At 42.6% G+C, this 18,951-nt stretch overlaps 2 protein-coding genes across 11 annotated transcripts in view; one reads left to right on the plus strand and one right to left on the minus strand.

Moving 5' to 3' along the window:
* LOC139567757 (regulating synaptic membrane exocytosis protein 1-like) overlaps positions 1-3,382 on the minus strand; it is a 106,626-nt gene extending 103,244 nt beyond the window's left edge. For 2 of the 9 annotated variants that reach the window (XM_071389238.1, XM_071389239.1), the window contains exon 1: positions 2,617-3,376. In XM_071389238.1, the coding sequence (XP_071245339.1) occupies positions 2,617-2,786 (170 nt within the window). In that variant the 5' untranslated portion in view covers positions 2,787-3,376. Of the gene's footprint in view, positions 1-2,616 lie in introns of all 9 variants that reach the window. The other 7 variants (XM_071389234.1, XM_071389235.1, XM_071389231.1 and 4 more) reach the window with 6 other exon arrangements.
* Positions 3,383-10,444: 7,062 nt separating this feature from the next.
* Positions 10,445-18,747, plus strand: LOC139567758 (centromere protein K-like). Of its 2 annotated transcripts, none has more exons than XM_071389242.1 (11): positions 10,445-10,725; positions 11,189-11,295; positions 11,400-11,537; positions 11,638-11,694; positions 11,808-11,871; positions 11,995-12,041; positions 17,029-17,111; positions 17,211-17,309; positions 17,560-17,695; positions 17,894-17,947; positions 18,184-18,747. In XM_071389242.1, the coding sequence occupies exons 3-11, from the start codon at positions 11,535-11,537 to the stop codon at positions 18,337-18,339; spliced, it is 699 nt and encodes a 232-aa protein (XP_071245343.1). In that variant the 5' UTR covers positions 10,445-10,725; positions 11,189-11,295; positions 11,400-11,534; the 3' UTR covers positions 18,340-18,747. The 2 variants fall into 2 exon arrangements, with proteins under 2 accessions (XP_071245343.1, XP_071245342.1); XM_071389241.1 differs by having other exon boundaries at positions 10,501-10,725; positions 11,263-11,295.
* The last annotated feature ends 204 nt before the right edge of the window (positions 18,748-18,951 follow it).

Raw genomic sequence — 18,951 nt, forward strand, 5'->3', positions numbered from 1 at the left:
ATGAGTTTAGTAATGATGTGCAACAACCCACTGGGCACACACTGGTTGCATCAACGTTGCTTCCACATCATCTCAATTAAATGACATTGAACCAACGTGGAATAGACGTTGAATTGATGCCTGTGCCCAGTGTGAATGGTTCTGACCTTGCGTGTCTGAGTAATGTGTCTCCCCAATGTATCCCATGATGCACAGCAGGGGCGCAACTTTCACTGGGGACGGGGACATGTCCCTCCCCCCACATTCTGAAATTGCATCCCCCCCACCCCCCAGTTTTATCATTGGAATGCGATACAAAACAAGGTGTACTTTAGGACCATGTGGACGTCTCCGAGCAGTCTGGTAGGCTGTTTGGAGTGTTTATCCGACTGGATAAAAAAATATATAATTAGGTCCCCCCCACTTCTAAAACCAAAGTTGCACCCCTGATGCACAGGAAGAATGGGAATGCCTGCAGAATCCATGGAAAGTTCACATACAGCCCCAGTCTCTCTCTCTCACTCTCTTTCTTTTTTTCTTTCATACATTATTTATTTCTGTCTCTGTCTCTTTCTCTCTCTCTCTCTCTCTGTCTCTCTGTCACACACACACACTCTCTCTATTCCCTATTCTCCCACATGCCATAAACATTCCGGACACAAGCTATTGTGATTCTATACCATTTCTCTTGGAAGCACTGAACCACTACATAACTTGAGAGCCGCCAACACATGACAGCTTCTCATATTCAAAGTGAATAGTGTGCAACTGTGCGCACAGAGCCACAGCAATAGCACAGCAACTGGCCATGACCTTTGGGTGTGCATGGATCATCATATAAATGATTGGCTAAATGATGAGGGCATTATTTACAGAAGCTGTGGATGGCTCAAGCCTCATGGAACATGAAATACATCACTTCCTCTCCTGAGGCACGAGATAGCTCCAGCCCTGGCTCCCCCAGACTTCAACCAGGAAATGAAACAGTGCAATGCAATTGCAGCAAACAAGGATGTCAAAAAGCACTTTGAACAGGCTAGATATCTTACATAGTGTATTGCTGTTGGAAATTCGACTCGATGGAGCCTTCGGTGAGGATGAGCAAAGTGAATATTTGTAACACAGCATGAGTCACGTAGTGCACTATGGATGTTCCCTACTACCATACGATCTCGTTAAGATGGTCTGATGCAAAATTATATAAGCGACTTTCATTCACCTCATTGCATTGTGTTGGGAACCGACCGGTGGGAAAACCAAAGAATAACCAATACACCCGTTCACGGGGGAAGGAACACAGAATAGATATTTAGGCCAACAGTGGACTAGAGCTGAACACGAGAGGCGCACGGTACTTTCACGCTGCATACACGTTTTCCGAATAAAATAGGCCCAATAACTGATTCATTCGATATCAGTTGAATTGATACTGGTTTGAGGCGTTTTAAAACCAGACATTGGCTATAACTGGTCGAGCTTCAATTCCCCCTATCACGCTTAGCTCGAAAGCCCGGCCTTACATCACATGTGAGATGTCCAACCAGTGCAACCACACCCACTCTCACTCATCGCCGAGGGGAGGGGAAAATGGCACCACACCGGTGTAACACGATTGTCGAGCATAAAATACGAATGGTTTGTGCCAGGCTCGCAATGAAGCATCAATAGAGTTTTAATGTCACCATCATCTTGTTGGACTACGACGGTGTCATAAACAGCAACAGGTGACATAAACAGCAACAGTTCGATATCTTGCACACCGTTGATGTTGTGTTAAGGACAGCTACCAAGCCTTGCCAGCCATCAAGCTGCTTCGGTAAGATGGTGATGTCGGTTGTGTACGCGGCGGTGTCAAAGCAACAAAACAAAAAAATACTTCGGGAGAGGAGGAAGAGATGGAAAGATTCAGGGAGGGAGGGGGGCACGCAGTCCTGTGGTATGATTCATCCAGTGCTCCCCCACGGGTACACCCCGTCTCCCCTCCTCCGCCACCCGCGCGAGGCTACACCTGTATCTCGTTTGACCCGATTTCCCCGTCCTTATCAATGACCACCTCCATCACCATCGACTGTCACGGCGAGGATACATTGATTAGCGATTCACCTTGTAGGCTATGTCCACACTAGGATGAATTTTAATCATATAGGCTAGGCTACACCTGACGTTCCTTATGGGGGCTTTGGAGAAGAGCGCATAGCCTATACTGGATTTGAGCAAAGCTAAAGCATTGACAGGCCTATAAACTGTGATTCCCCCCCCCCCCCCCTCATGAATAGCCGAATCCCAAAACGAACCCCAGTATCCAACCTGGTGTGAATTATTCATATAGTGGCAAGCAAGGGAACACCGTGAGCGTGGGCTATAACATCTGTAGGCTATACGGAAATTATAGCCCAGTATTAGGGAACAATAGGGGATGCAACGGGTTGTGGTGGTTGAATGGGTGTGAAATGTGACTACAATGGTAAACGACGGGCATATTGGTAACATACTGGAACTAATAGGTGGCGGATGGCCGCTCGTGCGTCTGCCTTCTGGAAACAGACACCTCGCTCGTGAATGGGGGTGTTGCGTTTGCGAGTGGTGCGTTCGGGGTTCCACCGACCACCGTTCAGGGAAAGGAAATGTAGCCCTTACTTTAACACGGCTTCCTCTTTCTCCTCTTCCTCCTTCTGTCGATCCATCACGGCCATAATTATTTTCCTCTCCTCCTCCGTGAGATGGCTGAGGTCCGGCAGTTCGGGAACGGTCGGCGGCGCGGTGGGTGGGCGAGGGCCGCCCTGGGGCCCCACCGAGGCGGTCGACATCTTTTCCACCAGCAGCACACCTCCTTGGCTTGCTACTGTCGTTTCGACTGACAGAATCCCTGCTGCTTAGCGTTGCGAGCCACACCTCACGACATAGTCCACGGGTAGAGCAGCAGCTCTGGTGAATAGGGCAAGCCGCCGCTGCTCATGGTTGTTGCAGGCACCCACGGTTGTGCTTTTGTTTCTCGTCCTCCTCGGCTTTTTTTCTCTCCACCTCCTCACTCTCTAGTCTCTCGCTTCTCCCCCCCACCCCCCGCCGGCCCGCCTCCCCTCCACCACAGCCGGTTTTACGGGCAGCCCATCTCCACGCCAAGAGATGACACAAGCAAGCCGAGGGACCCTCTGGGTGGACTGGCTTTGAGCTGTGATGCCCTCGCGCCACCGGACACGGGCTCGGTGATGTTGGACGGTGGTAAAGTTAGGTGGAGTCTGTGTGTTGCGTTCCCCCCCCTCTCTCTCTCTCTCTCTCAGTGCTGCCACCGCCTCGGCACTGCTAATGTTGCTGCCACTGACAGGGAGATGGAACAGTCAATGGGAATGTAGCCCCCTAGAGCTCGCGTCTTCCTTATGATTGTGCACGCGCTTTTACGAATTTGAGAATGGGTCTCTCTCTCCCGCCACATGCAAGAACAACACTTTTTCCAACCTCACTTATTTCAGGAGTCACGCCACCCTGGCTGGCACCACACACACACACACACCTGCAAATATGAACCAAAAATAGTGCGCGTTCCCGTCGTTATAGCTCCAACATTAATTGACCGTTAAGGCTTCTGTAAAATATTGATCCACAGGAAAGGCTAAACTGGGTTCTGTCTGAGAGTTCAACGTCTTAGACTTTACAACGTTCAGTTTGATTCCTGAAAGTTGCGTCAGAGATGCAAATGACAATCACTCTTACCAGCTATATTTCAAACAATATTCAACATAACATATAGCTGGATGAACATACATTGTGTATCAGTAGAATCGAATAACATATTTGATTGTCAATAAAATAGGATCAGTACAATGGACAGCCTGCAATGCGTTTCTCAGTCACGATAAAGAAAAAAACATTTCAGAACCATGGACAGAGACATTTACGCACAACTCATAAGTATCATAATTGCAACCGTTTTAAATCAGCTAATGCTAGTTTTTGCTATCTATCCATTCACTTCATTGTCGAGCCCGTCTTTTTGAAATATATTAAACAAAAAATGCACGACGACCATGATACTGGCTAGTCTATACAGTAGAATTTACATAAACGGCAATGAACTGAAGTCAAAACCCCTACGCTGTTTTGCTGACTATGCAACTATTTTCTCATTACCAATGAAGCAACCTCAATTAATTTGAAACATTCTTAGTCACAACATTCCCCAAAAGTCTCCAGAAAACGCCTGAAGCATATTGAGTAGTTATTTAAGAGTTTACTGTAGCCTAAATGCGTATTAATTGTAGCTCAAGTTGTTGCTGTCGAGTATCAGTTCTAATGGTCGGCTATTCATCCGTTTGTATTGAAACCCAGACCCAAACACTGGCATCGGTTCCTTTCCAATGACGTAATGTTACGGGGCTCGAGTCGGAGTCCATCCACCAGGTGGCAATGCTACCGACCGAGTCCGTTCGATTACGTCACCGAGGAAGTGACTGTACTGTATTGACGTCAACTACCAGTGGTGCAGAATTCTGTCATAATTTAGGTCGTGACTACTACCAGTCTGAACTGGATATTTTTAGCCTCTTGCTGTAACCTAAATAATGGAGATGGCTATTGGTTTCAGGTTTCATTGTCATAACATTGTTTTGTAGAAGAGCCCTCAGAAATTGAATGGAATAGTGAATTTAATTGAGAACAGGGTTGGTATTTGTTGGTGGTGGTTTGAAAAAGGAGGGAAAACCTAAACTATAGCCATGTCATATCATCTGTTATATATCTTAATCTGACAATAGCTCACAAAGAACAAACTGAAAACACACTTGCATTACATAAACACCTTGTCTACATTATGCCTGTGCTTAAATTCCTACACACACATGGGTGTTTTCATGATGCATCACCCTGATGGAATAGATTTCAATACCATGAGTCAGTAATGTCTAAGGAGACAACTGCAATGTAAACCTCATCATAACAGAATCATATGATGGAAATACTCAGTATGTAACGGCTGTCGTCTTCCTCCTCGTCTGAGGAGGAGAAGTTCCAAGGATCAGAGGACCAATGCGCAGCGTGGTAAGTGTCCATCATGTTTAATAAAAGACAATAAACTGAACACTTCCAAAATACAAAACAACAAACGTGAAAACCGAAACAGTTCTATCTGGTGCAGACACACAAAGACTGAAGACAACCACCCACCAAAACCCAACACAAAACAGGTTACCTAAATATGGTTCCCAATCAGAGACAACACAAAACACCTGCCTCTGATTGAGAACCATATCAGGCCAAACACAGAAATAGGAAAAACATAGAAATACAAAACTAGACTACCCACCCCAACTCACGCCCTGACCATACTAAATAAAGACACAACAAAGGAAATAAAGGTCAGAACGTGACACAGTAGCCATAGACAATCCATGTCCAATTATCATACTTATTCACGGTATAAATCTCCCACAGGAATTCCTAATATGGGAATATCCCCATATCCAACAGCTGATAAAAGCATCATTATGAGGGGAACCATTATAATTGTGCTTACTACTCCATCTTGAGGCCCCGAGCGAGAATGCCTGTTATTCTCCGGAAAATGTGGATATAACTGATCGCAATAGCGTTGTTACATGGTTACAAACTTTTCACATAATTGCATATTTCTGAAGGTCACAGTTGCCCTCCTGCTGACGTCTTTGCCTCGGTTGTCTCAATTCGGAGTTTGAAGTTCAACCAGTGATTTATTGACAAGTAGTTGAACTACGAAGCCCCTTCCCTTTTCAATGACATTGGTACCAATGAAAGACAAACACAATCAAATGCAATGACAAAAGGTGTACTGAAGATAAAACGGGTGGGGTGGGGGAAAGGGATTGGGGATGAGGACAAAGTGGGATAAAACATAGGAACACCATTGTGGGTGCCTGCATCAGTGATCTCCCTGTGTCGTGTTGTGGTGGCAGGTGAGGCTGCTCGCATCCTTGTTGATTTCATCCTCTTTCTTGGAAGCCACTTTAGCCTGAAAAAAAAACAAAGGGTAGAAAATATAGAAAACCTATTTCACAGACAGCCATTAACACTGGATATTAGTGTCAAAATAGTTGATAAATGATTATATTAAGTACAAAAGAGACTAAGAGTATATGAGTTTTTACTTACAGGCTTCTTGTTCTTCCCCCTGAGAGCTCTCCAGAGAGATGAGAATAATCCACACCTCTTCTTCGTCTTGGCAGCAGCAGTTGAGATGTCGTTGACATCAGTAGTAGAGGTAGACATTTTCTCAGCAGATTGCTCCAGGCTTGTAGCACTAGCATCAACTTCATGTAAAGCAACAAGGCAACTATTGGTTGAAACCATAGAAATAGTGATAGTTAGACTACTTCTCTTGGTTGAGACATCAGCCACAAGGACCTCAGGTTGGTTGGAGGCTCTTGGGGTGGAGTCACCATCCTGAGACATTAGGTTTGTAGCAGACTGGATGAGGTCTTTCTCCACTATGACAACTTTGGTAGACAGCTCATGAGACACTAGACCTGCAGCAAATTGGATTAGGTCATTCTCCACAATGGAAATGCTGGTGGACAGCACCTGCGACACTAGGCCTGCAGCAGACTGAATCAAGTCATTCTCCGTGATGGCAACATTAGTGGACAGATCCTGAGACACTAGGCCTGCAGCAGACTGGAGCAGGTTGTCTTCCTCGATGGAAACACTGGTGGACAGAACCTGAGACACTAGGCCAGCAGCAGACTGGACCAGGTCATTCTCCACGATGGCAACATTAGTGGACAGAACCAGAGACACTAGGCCTGCAGTAGACTGGATCAGGTCATTCTCCAAGATTGCAACACTGGTGGACAGAACCAGAGACACAAGGCCTGCAGCAGACTGGATCAGGTTGTCTTCCTTGATGGAAACACTGGTGGACATAACCTGAGGAGTCTGCATGAGTGTCAGTGGCTCCCACTCATCCAGGAAGAAGCTCTCTACAGAGGGGAAGCTTCTTCCTTTCAGAGCTGGGGGAATGTAGGGGGTGTACCCAACAGTCCAGAGCAGAGAGCTGTCGATGGCATTCGCGTAGTGGTACTTGTCGCCAAGTAACTCTGGAAAGCTTTGATGGACGTTCTGACTCTCTGACTCTGGACCGTCAAGGTCAAGGGTGTTGAGTTGGGTCACCATTGAGATCCACCCTGAAAGAACCAATATGGTAACACAAGGTAAACATAACAGATTTTTTCGTATTATAAACAAGGAATATTCTCCTTTTCACTAAAGGTAAAGTACAAGTGTGTCCCAATAATATCTAATTTCTCCTGAATTGTGTACTTGTTCACTACTCTACACTACAAATCTAAAACATTGGATTGGTGGAGTCATGGGCTAGTGGGAGTCTAACTATATTTATTATACCAGTAATTTCCTTTGAAATCAGTGAAGTGAACAAATGCACACTTTGGTACAAAGGAGAGATAATTGGACATAGCATAAGTTTATAACTTAAATTTTGCATGTTTACATTGCTTGGTAACTAACAACAAATGCCCCAAGTCATCTTAACCTACATTTTATTTTATATTTCCTTTCAACTAATAATTCAACCTTCAATTAATATTGGAGTTTCAAGATGTAAATTAATTGAATTGTTCCTACCTGAATTGACTTTGTTGTCCTTAATGGAACAATGTCTGTCCTCAGGGAGGATGAATGAAAAGCTTGCCATAATGCTGTCTCTCTCATTGTGTCAATCAAGAACTGTTGAATTCTTGAAATTTCTGAACTTATCTCTTGGGTTCTGGAGTTCCATGTGAAGCGTCAGCATTGTGACAATCTCGGTCGCATTGAGATGGTATTCTTCACACAGAATGGCATTATGCAGTGTTTGGAATCGGAATTGAAATGAGATTCTGTTTACCACACACTCTGGCCATAAACAATATGCAAAGAATACCTCATCATTGATTAATTTTAAATTGATTATCCAATATTGAATGTTTAAGCATTACTGCAACCATGCGTAAAAGCGGCTCCTAGATGCGTGCCCCGTGCTTTTCCTCACCTGGGCAATGTGCACAGTGCATTTGGAAAGTATTCAGACCCATTCACTTTTTTCCACATTTTGTTACGTTACAGCCTTATTCTAAAATGGATTAAATTCATTTTCCCCCTGATCAATCTAAACACAATACCCCATAATAACAAAGTGAAAACACATTTTTTGAAATATTTGCAAATTTAAAATAAATTATAAATACCTCACTTATCTTCAGACCCCTTGCTATGAGACTCAAAATTGAGCTCAGGTGCATCCTGTTTCCATTGATCATCCTTGAGATGTTTCTACAACTTGACTGGAGTCCACCTGTGGTAAAATCAATTGATTGGACATGATTTGGAAAGGCACCCACCTGTCTATATAAGGTCCCACAGTTGACAGTGCATGTCAGAGCAAAAACCAATCCTTGAGGTCGAAGGAATTGTCTGTAGAGCTCTGAGACAAGATTGTGTCGAGGCACAGATCTGGGGAAGGGTACCAAAACATTTCTGCAGCATTGAAGGTCCCCAAGAACACGGTGGCCTCCATCATTTTTAAACGGAAGAAGTTTGGAACCACCAAGATGCTTCCAAGAGCTGGCTGCCCAGCCAAACTGAGCAATTGGGGCAGAACGGCCTTGGTCAGGAACCAAATGGTCACTCTGACAGAGCTCCAGAGTTCCTCTGTGGAGATGGGAGAACCTTCCAGAAGGACAATCCTCTCTGCATCACTCCACCAATTAGGCCTTTATGGTAGGGTTGCCAGACAGAAGCCACCCCTCAGTAAAAGGCACATGACAGCCCGCTTGGAGTTCGCCAAAAGGCACAATAAACAACATTCTCACATGCAGTGCCTTCAGAACGTATTCACACCCCTTGACTTTTTCCACATTTTGTTGTGTTACAAAGTGGGATTAAAATGGATGTTATTGTCATTTTTTGTCAACAATCTACACAAAATACTCTGTCAATGTGGAAGAAAAATTATTGATTTTTTATTCATGAAAAAAAATATATATATATATCTTGATTAGATAAGTATTCAAACCCCTGAGTCAAAACATGTTAGAATCACCATTGGCAGCGATTACAGCTGTAAGTCTTTCTGGGTAACTCTAAGAGCTTTGCACACCTGGATTGTACAATATTTGCCCATTATTCTTTAATAAATGTAAAGCTCTGTCAAGTTGGTTGTTGATCATTGCTGGACAGACATTTTCAAATCTTGCCATAGATTTTCAAGCAGATTTAAGACAAAACTGTAACTAGGCCACTCAGGAACATTCAATGTCATCTTGGTAAGCAACTCCAGTGTATATTTGGCCTTGTGTTTTAGGTTAGTGTCCTGCTGAAAGGTAAATTTGTCTCCCAGTATCTGTTGGAAAGTAGACTGAACCAGGTTTTCCTCTAGGATTCATAAATGATTGCTTTTACATATATCATGTGAACATTTCCTCAGAATAAATAACACAGGATTGTAAAAGTAGGGAGCTAGAAATACCACTAGATGAGGAAACAGAAAAAACAGGCAATATACCATTTGCAGAAAACACTTCAATAACCATTTTCAATTCATGTCTGATGGGTGGAGTTTTTAAATATACTATCCACCTGCATTCTGTCTGGAGAAGACTAACCGCCCCTACGTGAACGTTTTATCTGCTGTATAGCACAGGAGGACATGGAAGAGACCGGGTGACAGGTGTTGTGCCGAAAATCTCCCCCCTGACAGAATTCCCCCCCCCCCCCTTCGCGTTCCTCATTGCTGCGACTTGCTTGTAGAGATTTCTGCTCTTCACTCCATTGTCAGTTTAGCCTACATTTCACTGATCTTAGTAGCAGAAAGCATTTTTGTCTGCAGTTTTCGGTTTGGCTATTTGATTCAAGTGTATGTGGAGGTTCTAGCTTGTATGGCGCCCTGGGCGAACCACGAACCACAACCATTTTCGGCACAACACCGGCCTCAGAGAAATGACGTGCAATAGGGGATTTGGGGTCATTTCTCCTTACAGCACTCTTGAGTACTATAATAAACGTTCTTATCAGTCTACTGGTTGTGCCCACATATTACATGGACAAGAGATAAGGTTTAAGACATTAGATGAGCTGCATGTGAGGAACTGTTTGATAGTGCATTGTTTACCAGTTGCAGAGCTGTTGAATACGCTCACTTTTTTTTTTTACAGGAATCCCTACATGCCGTAGAACTACTTCAGGGGTAGAAGCCAGTCACCTCGTCCAGTCTTCCAACATTTATTTTTATGGGGACATGAGTGAACATGCCGAGTCTCGGGTGGCTGAGGCCCCTAAAGATCTTCTTGGCCTCCCTTGACACCGGGTGATGTAGAGGTAGAGGATGGCTAAGACTAGCTTCTGCGATTTCCTCTGGTCTTGGAGGCGGCACGCAGTCTGTAAAACAGTGCTGGTTGTCAGGCATCGCTCAATGTTTAAATTCCCCACGAGCCCTAATTTGAGAAGGGTGCAACTGCGTTCATGCAATTACTAATGGGGCCTCGAATGCGGGATGCAGTTGCACACGATTGCGCCATTCTCAGTGATATGCGTATCAGTACGCAGACCTAACGCTCTCAAACGAAGTACTTCCGCTCAGACGTACGTCATCAATACTGGCGGTATTTTGAAAAGGAACTAGCTAGCGGTGAAGTTGACAGCTGTATCTCATCGATCTGTGGCTGTAGGATATAGTGAGATATTATACGTTTTAAGAAAATAAGCCAGCTAACTATTTCAAATATGGTAGGTGGACACGTTGTTTGACAAAGTGATAAACAGTTGATTTGCAATTGATGAATGTTCTCCTATTTGTAACGTTAATGATATAACGTTAACTTGTTTTCAGTCGGATATGCTAATCTTTTTCATCACTGCTAACGTTTGCTAACTAGCTAACGTTCGTTTGCTTGTTTTTGAGGTTTTGGTAGCTACCCAGGTGCTGTAATGTTTCTTCCAAGAGTAACGTTACTTCCTGCTTTTATGTAAAAAAAATACTTTCTGACATTTCACTAGAATTTATGAGAAAATTGCTAATTTACTAATCTAGCTAACTTAATCTGACTTGCTAGTATGACTTCAAGGTATTTTCGTAACTCACCAAAGTGAAGATGTTGGTAGAGTGCTGACAAACATTTCTTTGTATGTGCCTGGTGTATTTTTTTTCCCCAAAACATGATTCAAACGACTTTTGAAAATGTTTCGCCAGACTCACTGGGCGTGGACCAGAGCTCGGTAGTTACCCACTTGTTGGCAACAATATTGTGAATTTCTTGTTTTCAGAGTTCCAACGAGGTAACGTTGCAACAGGAGAATGTAAGTACGGTAGCCAAATATGAGCCTTTGTAAGCTTTACTGAAATTACAGTAAGTTATCCATTCAACATGCATGTCCTAATAATTCTGTCATTTTTGTCACAGGGACAGCCACTGGACACAGAGTCAGAGGTCCAGGATACTCCAGCACCACCTGCCATTCCTTTCTACACAGAGTGCTCGGAAGCTGCACAGGCAGAACTGTTTAACGAGTGTGAAGAGCAGTTTGCCCAGCTAGAGATGGTACTGATCTGTTTACAATGACAGCTTGGTTCTGCACAGACAACTTTGGATGATGTGATGTTATTGTGTTAATGTTAAAATGTAATATTCTGTTTTTCAGCTTCAGAACGAGATCATTCTCGCAGAGCCAGACTCAGATGAATACCCACAAGAACAGGTCAGAGATGGCCCTATTTCCCTATAGCTGAATGAAAGCATTAGTATGTGTGATGCGTGTACTTTTTACATTATCTTGCCTTATCTGCTGCATATCTGTTATTTGTCCAATAGTCTGTGAATAGATTGACAGCTGTAGCAGCTGAGCTGAAGCAGTGGCAGACAAGACAGCCAGAACGTGAGTGTCTGGTTTCTACTCTGAATATCATTCCTTTATAACTAATTGATTGTACTTATACTGTATGACTGAGACATAAGCATGATATGTACCATCAGAATGTGGTTTACTTTCTATCCATAGTGTTGTCCACAAATCCTGAGGTGTTACTCGTCGTTGCAGCAGAGGAGGTAAATTCACATGTAAATGTTGCCTTCAACAGTAGTAGTAACTGTTGGAAAATGGAAAAAAATATATATATATTTTGATGTAGTTACCTTTTAATATACAGTACCAGTCAAAAATTTGGACACCTACTCATTCAAGGGTTTTTCTTAATTTTTTATATTTTCTACATTGTAGAATGTGAAGAAATCAAAACTATGAAATAAAGTGTTAAACAAATAGAAAATGTTATGAGGTTCTTCAAAGTAGCCACCCTTTGCCTTGATGACAGCATTGCACACTCTTGCCATTTTCTCAACAAGCTTCATGAGGTAGTCACCTGGAATGCTTTTCCAACAGTCTTGAAGGAGTTCCCAAATATGCTGAGCACTTGTTGGCTGCTTTTCCTTCACTCTGCCGTCCAACTCATCCCAAACCATCTCAATTGGAATGAGGTTGGGTGATTGTGGAGGCCAGGTCTTCTGTTTTGCTAGCACAGACTGGAATATGTTCCGGGATTCTTCCGATGGTATTGAGGACTACACCACATCAGTCAATGGCTTTATCAATAAGTGCATCGAGGACGTCGTCCCCACAGTGACTGTACATACATACCCCAACCAGAAGCCATGGATTACAGGCAACATTCGCACTGAGCTAAAGGGTAGAGTTGCCGCTTAAAGAAGTGGGACTCTAACTTGGAAGCTTATAAGAAATCCCGCTATGCCCTCCGACAAACCATCAAACAGGCAAAGCATCAATACAGGACTAAGATCGAATTGTACTACCCCCGGCTTCGACGCCCGTCGGATGTGGCAAGGCTTGCAAACTATTAGACTACAAAAGGGAAGCACAGCCAAGAGCTGCCCAGTGACATGAGCCTACCAGACGAGCTAAATAACTTCTATGCTTGCTTAGAGGCAATTAACACTGAAACATGCATGAGAGCATCAGCTGTTCCAGGCGACTGTGTGATCATTCTCCGCAGCCGATGTGAGTAAGACCTTTAAACAGGTCAACATTCACAAGGCGGATTACCAGGATGTGTACTCCGAGTATGTGCTGACCAACTGGCAAGTGTCTTCACTGACATTTTCAACTTCTCCTTGTCCGTGTCTGTAGTAACAACATGTTTTAAGTAGACCACCATAGTGCCTGTGCCCAAGGACACTAAGGTAACCTGCCTAAATTACTACCGACCCGTAGCACTCACGTACTGGTAATCCGTCTGGCCCAGCGGCTTTGTGAATGTTGACCTGTTTTTATAGGTTTTGTTCACATCGGCTACCGAGATCCAGTCCAGCTGGTGCTCTTGTGCATGCTTCAGTGTTGCTTGCCTCAAAGTGAGTATAAAGGCATTTAGCTCATCTGGTAGGCTCGCGTCACTGGGCAGCTCGCGTCTGGGTTTCCCGTTTGTAGTCCGTAATAGTTTTCAAGGCCTGCCACATCCGACGGGCGTCAGATCCGGTGTAGTAGTTTTTAATCTTAATCCTGTATTGACGCTTTGCTTGTTTGATGGTTTGTCGGAGGGCATAGCGAGATTTCTTATAAGCTTCCGGATAGTCTCCCGCTCCTTGAAAGCGACAGCTCTAGCCTTTAGCTCGATGCGGATGTTGCCTGTAATCCATGGCTTCTGGTTGGGATATGTGCGTACTAGAGGTCGACCGATTATGATTTTTCAACGCCGATACAGATTATTGGAGGACCCAAAAAAGCCGATACCCGATTAATCGGCCATTTAATTTTTTTTATTTCTTTTTTAAATAATGACAATTACAACAATACTGAATGAACACTTATTTTAACTTAATATAATACATCAATAAAATAAATTTAGCCTCAAATAAATAATGAAACATGTTCAATTTGGTTGAAATAATGCAAAAACAAAGTGTTGGAGAAGAAAGTAAAAGTGCAATATGTGCCATGTAAGAACGCTAACGTTTAAGTTCCTTGCTCAGAACATGAGAACATATGAAAGCTGGTGGTTCCTTTTAACATGAGTCTTCAATAGTCCCAGGTAAGAAGTTTTAGGTTGTAGTTATTATAGGAATTATAGGACTATTTCTCTCTATACCATTTGTATTTCATTAACCTTTGACTATTGGATGTTCTTCTAGGCACTTTAGTATTGCCAGTGTAACAGTATAGCTTCCATCCCTCTCCTCGCTCCTACCTGGGCTCGAACCAGGAACACAACGACAACAGCCACCCTCGAAGCAGCGTTACCCATGCAGAGCAAGGGGAATGACTACGCCAAGTCTCAGAGCGAGTGACGTTTGAAACGCTATTAGCGCGCACCCCGCTAACTAGCTAGCCATTTCACATCGGTTACACCAGCCTAATCTCGGGAGTTGATAGGCTTGAAGCACAGCGAAGAGCTTCTGGCAAAACGCAGGAAAGTGCTGTTTGAATGAATGCTTACGAGCCTGCTGCTGCCTACCACCGCTCAGTGAGACTGCTCTATCAAATCATAGACTTAGTTATAACATAATAACACACAGAAATACGAGCCTTAGGTCATTAATATGGTCGAATCCGGAAACTGTCATCTCGAAAACAAGACGTTTATTCTTTCAGTGAAATACGGAACCGTTCCGTATTTTATCTAACGGGTGGCGTCCATAAGTCTAAATATTCCTGTTACATTGCACAACCTTCAATGTTATGTCATAATTACGTAAAATTCTGGCAAATTAGGTGGCCCAAACTGTTGCATATACACTGACTCTGCGTGCAATGAACGCAAGAGAAGTGACACAATTTCACCTGATTAATATTGCCTGCTAACCTGGATTTCTTTTAGCTAAATATGCAGGTTTAAAAATATATACTTCTGTGTATTGATTTTAAGAAAGGCATTGATGTTTATGGTTAGGTACACATTGGAGCAACAATACGCACCGCGTCGATTATATGCAACGCAGGACACGCTAGATAAACTAGTAATATCATCAACCATGTGTAGTTAACTAGTGATTATGATTGATTGATTGTTTTTTATAAGATAAGTTTAATGCTAGCTAGCAACTTACCTTGGTTTCTACTGCATTCGCGTAACAGGCAGGCTCCTCGTGGAGTGCAATGTAATCAGGTGGTTAGAGCGTTAGACTAGTTAACTGTAAGGTTGCAAGATTGAATCCCCCGAGCTGACACGGTAAAAATCTGTCGTTCTGCCCCTGAACGAGGCAGTTAACCCACCGTTCCTAGGCCGTCATTGAAAATAATAATGTGTTCTTAACTGACTTGCCTAGTTAAATAAAGGTGTAAAAAAAAAAAAAAACATTTAATCGGCCAAATCGGTGTCCAAAAATACAGATTTCCGTTTGTAATAAACTTGAAATCAGCCCTAATTAATCAGCCATTCCGATTAATCGGTCGACCTCTAGTGCGTACGGTCACTGTGGGGACGATATCGTCAATGCACTTATTGATGAAGCGACTGAGGTGGTGTACTCCTCAATGCCATTGGATGAATCCCGGAACATATTCCAGTCTGTGCTAGCAAAACAGTCCTGTAGTGTTGCATCTGTGTCATCTGACCACTTCCGTATTGAGCGAGTCACTGGTACTTCCTACTTTAGTTTTTGCTTGTAAGCAGGAATCACGAGGATATAATTATGGTCAGATTTGCCAAATGGAGGGTGGGGAGAGCTTTGTATGCATCTGCGTGTGTGGAGTAAAGGTGGTCTAGGATTTTTTTTTTCTGGTTGCACATGTGACATGCTGATAAAAATTTGGTGAAACTGATTTAAGTTTGCCTGCATTAAAGTCCCTGGCCACTAGGAGCGCTGCTTCTGGGTGAGCATTTTCTTCTTTGCTTATGGCCTTTATAGTTGGTTGAGAGCGGTCTTAGTGCCAGCTTCGTTATGTGGTGGTAAATAGACAGCTACGAATAGTATAGATGAGAACTCTCTTGGTTGATAGAGTGGTCTACAGCTTATCATAAGGTACTCTACCTCAGGCGAGCAATACCTCGAGACTTCTTTAATATTAGACTTCGCGCACCAGCTGTTATTGACAAATAGACACACCCCCACCCCTCGTCTTACCAGACGTAGCTTCTCTGTTCTGCCGGTGCATGGAAAATCCCGCCAGCTCTATATTATCTGTGTCATCGTTCAGCCACGTCTCGGTGAAACATAAGATATTACAGTTTTTAATGTCCCGTTGGTAGGATAATCTTAATCATAGGTCATCAATTTTATTTTATTTTTTTCAATGATTGCACGTTAGCAAAAAGAACGGATGGCAGTGGGAGTTTACTCGCTCACCTACGGATTCTCAGAAGGCTGCCCGATCTGCGGCCCCTTTTCCTGTGTCTTTTCTTCAAGCAAATTACAGGGATCTGGGCCTGTTCCAGTGAAGCAGAATATGCTTCTCGTCGGACTCGTTAAAGGAAAAAGTTTCTTCCAGTCCGCGGTGAGTAATCGCTGTTCTGATGTCCAGAAGTTATTTTCGGTCATAAGAGACGGTAGCAGCAACATTATGTACAAAGTAAGTTTAAAAAAATAAGTTACACAAAACGCAAAAAAACTAACAAAATAGCGCAATTGGTTGGGATAATGTAAAACCTCAGCCATGTTCTTCAAACGCATTAAGAAGGAAATAAATTCCACAAGTTAACTTTTTAACAAGTCACACCTGTATATGAAGCTTTTTGAGAGAATGCCAAAAGTGTGCAAAGCTGTCATCAAGGCAAAGGGTGTTTACTTTGAATCTCAAATATTTAAATATATTTTGATTTGTTTAACACTTTTTTGGTTACCACATGATTCCACATGTGCTATTTCATAGTTTTGATGCCTTCACTATTATTCTACAATGTAGGAAATAGTCAAAATAAAGAAAAACCCTTGAATGAGTCGGTGTGTCTAAACTTTTGACTGGTTCTGTACACATTTCAGATATCAGCTATTTTATAGGTATACAGAGCCTTATGCTTATGAAAAGTAACCATATTCATGTTTAACAAATGTATTTTTTTAAAACTTTTCTTTCCTACTTCCACAGTTACAGAAGCTGAATTCACAACTGGAGTTGGTCCTCTCTTGCTCACAAGCCAAGAGAGACACACTGAGAGAGACTTTAAAAAGGTTTTCTTTGAATGTGATTGTTATTCTAAATCTCCAACCCTTTGAATGTTGATATGGAGACAGTAGATTTGACAGTATACATCTGTGTTCCTGTTCCAGTGAACAGAAGTGGTTGGAGGAAAAGAAGGAAGTGTTGAGGGCAGGCACTGAACATGTGGTCAAACAGCGACTGGAAAACGAAAGGTTATCAGAACACAGGTAAGGTACAACAACTGGGTCATGTTTGTTAGGGCACACTGTAAATTATATTTTTACAAGGCTTAACAAAAACAAGTGTTTTTTTTATTGAACAAGTTCAGATTGTACCTCCCCGTTTCACTATGTTTTGGAGCGATTTCTTCGGTTTCCTGCCTATGAATATGATCCTGAATAATAGAAGATGACACACAAACCAACACATTGACAATTATCCTGAGTTTAATATGGAAGTATTGCTGCTGTTGTTCAGTGTGTTGCAGGACACCAAGAAGAAGATCCAGAAGATGAAGGATTACCAGAACAGACTGATGGAGACCCTGACAGACGTACTGGCGGAACACTTCCCACTTCCTACGCAGGAGACCACCGCTGACAAGAAGAAAAAGGTGGTAGTCTTAGTGATGTATTATGTGGCTCTGATGGAGGGGTTCCTCACTGGTCACATATTGTTTTTTACTGTTGCATCTAGCTTGGTCTCAGATCTGTTTGTGCTGTGTAGCTAACGTTTTATGTTTTGTTGGGAAAGAGAGCACAAACAGATCTGGGACCAGCCTAGATGCTATAATTTTTGTTTCCATTTTCAGAACATTCCTCAAGAGCTGAACGAGAATCTAATTTCACTCAATGAAGTCCTGGAGGTAAGTCTCTGTTCGCATGCATTGTTTGTGTTTTATTATTCAATGACCCTTTTTATGACCCTATGACTATATTTTACACTTACATTACACTCACATCTTTGTAATGTAGATCAATTTGATCACAGTACAACAAACGGCATAAAAACATCCCTACTCACCTCTTGCTCCAACAACAATATAAATAATCATCTTAAACCCTTGTCTTAAACCTTATCTTCCATTGTTGAAATTTGCAGCTGCTGATGAACACGACTCTGGAGACGCCTCACGATCCCTACGTATCGATAGACGAGACGTTCTGGCCCCCGTACACAGAGATGCTGCTGCGCCACGGCATTGCACAGAGACACCCAGAGGACTGTTTCAAGATCCGCCTGGAAACCATTTATTAACAGTAACTGGTCAGACATTTTGGTTCTAGTTTTGTCAGCGTGTATAGCAGCCTGGTCCCAGATGTTTGTGCTGTCATGCCGTCTCATTGTCATGCCATCGATCATAAGCGTTGGTTATACAGTACAAACAGATCTGGGACCAGGCTAGGTGTATGGTAATATCATGAGTATGTATTGAGATAGTGGCTTGATAGGTCACTGGTTTATAGTGTTATTTCCTGTGTTTCACAATAGGTTAATCTTTTTAAATGTTTTTTTAAATATCTGTGTATGTTGCTCTCTGGCTACTGGAACACAATTTGCATACTTTGGATATGGTGAAACCTTCAATTGTTATTATGTATATATTTCCATGTATCAATGTATGCCAGATTTGTTCTTAATAAAATGAAAAATCATAACAAAAAATAGACATTCGTCATTCACAGTAGCACTTTGTTCTAATCCGAAGAACAGAAAACATCTTGATACATCAGTACATGATTCACAGCAGTCAATTTAAACTCAAGTAAATAAGAAATTGTATAATATTTTTGGAAATACCTACAGAAATTCTCAAGGACCGATAACCTGTACCGACAACACATTAAACGTTGAAAAATGCACACACAA

The sequence above is a fragment of the Salvelinus alpinus genome, chromosome 2 (genome assembly GCF_045679555.1).
Source record: "Salvelinus alpinus chromosome 2, SLU_Salpinus.1, whole genome shotgun sequence".
Taxonomy (NCBI): domain Eukaryota; kingdom Metazoa; phylum Chordata; class Actinopteri; order Salmoniformes; family Salmonidae; genus Salvelinus; species Salvelinus alpinus.

Bases quoted from the DNA above. Each gene is read 5' to 3' on its own strand.
- LOC139567758 (XM_071389241.1), top strand. The intron at 11,695-11,807 runs GTCAGAGATGGC...TTTGTCCAATAG, and splicing joins ATGAATACCCACAAGAACAG to TCTGTGAATAGATTGACAGC. The intron at 12,042-17,028 runs GTAAATTCACAT...CTACTTCCACAG, and splicing joins TCGTCGTTGCAGCAGAGGAG to TTACAGAAGCTGAATTCACA.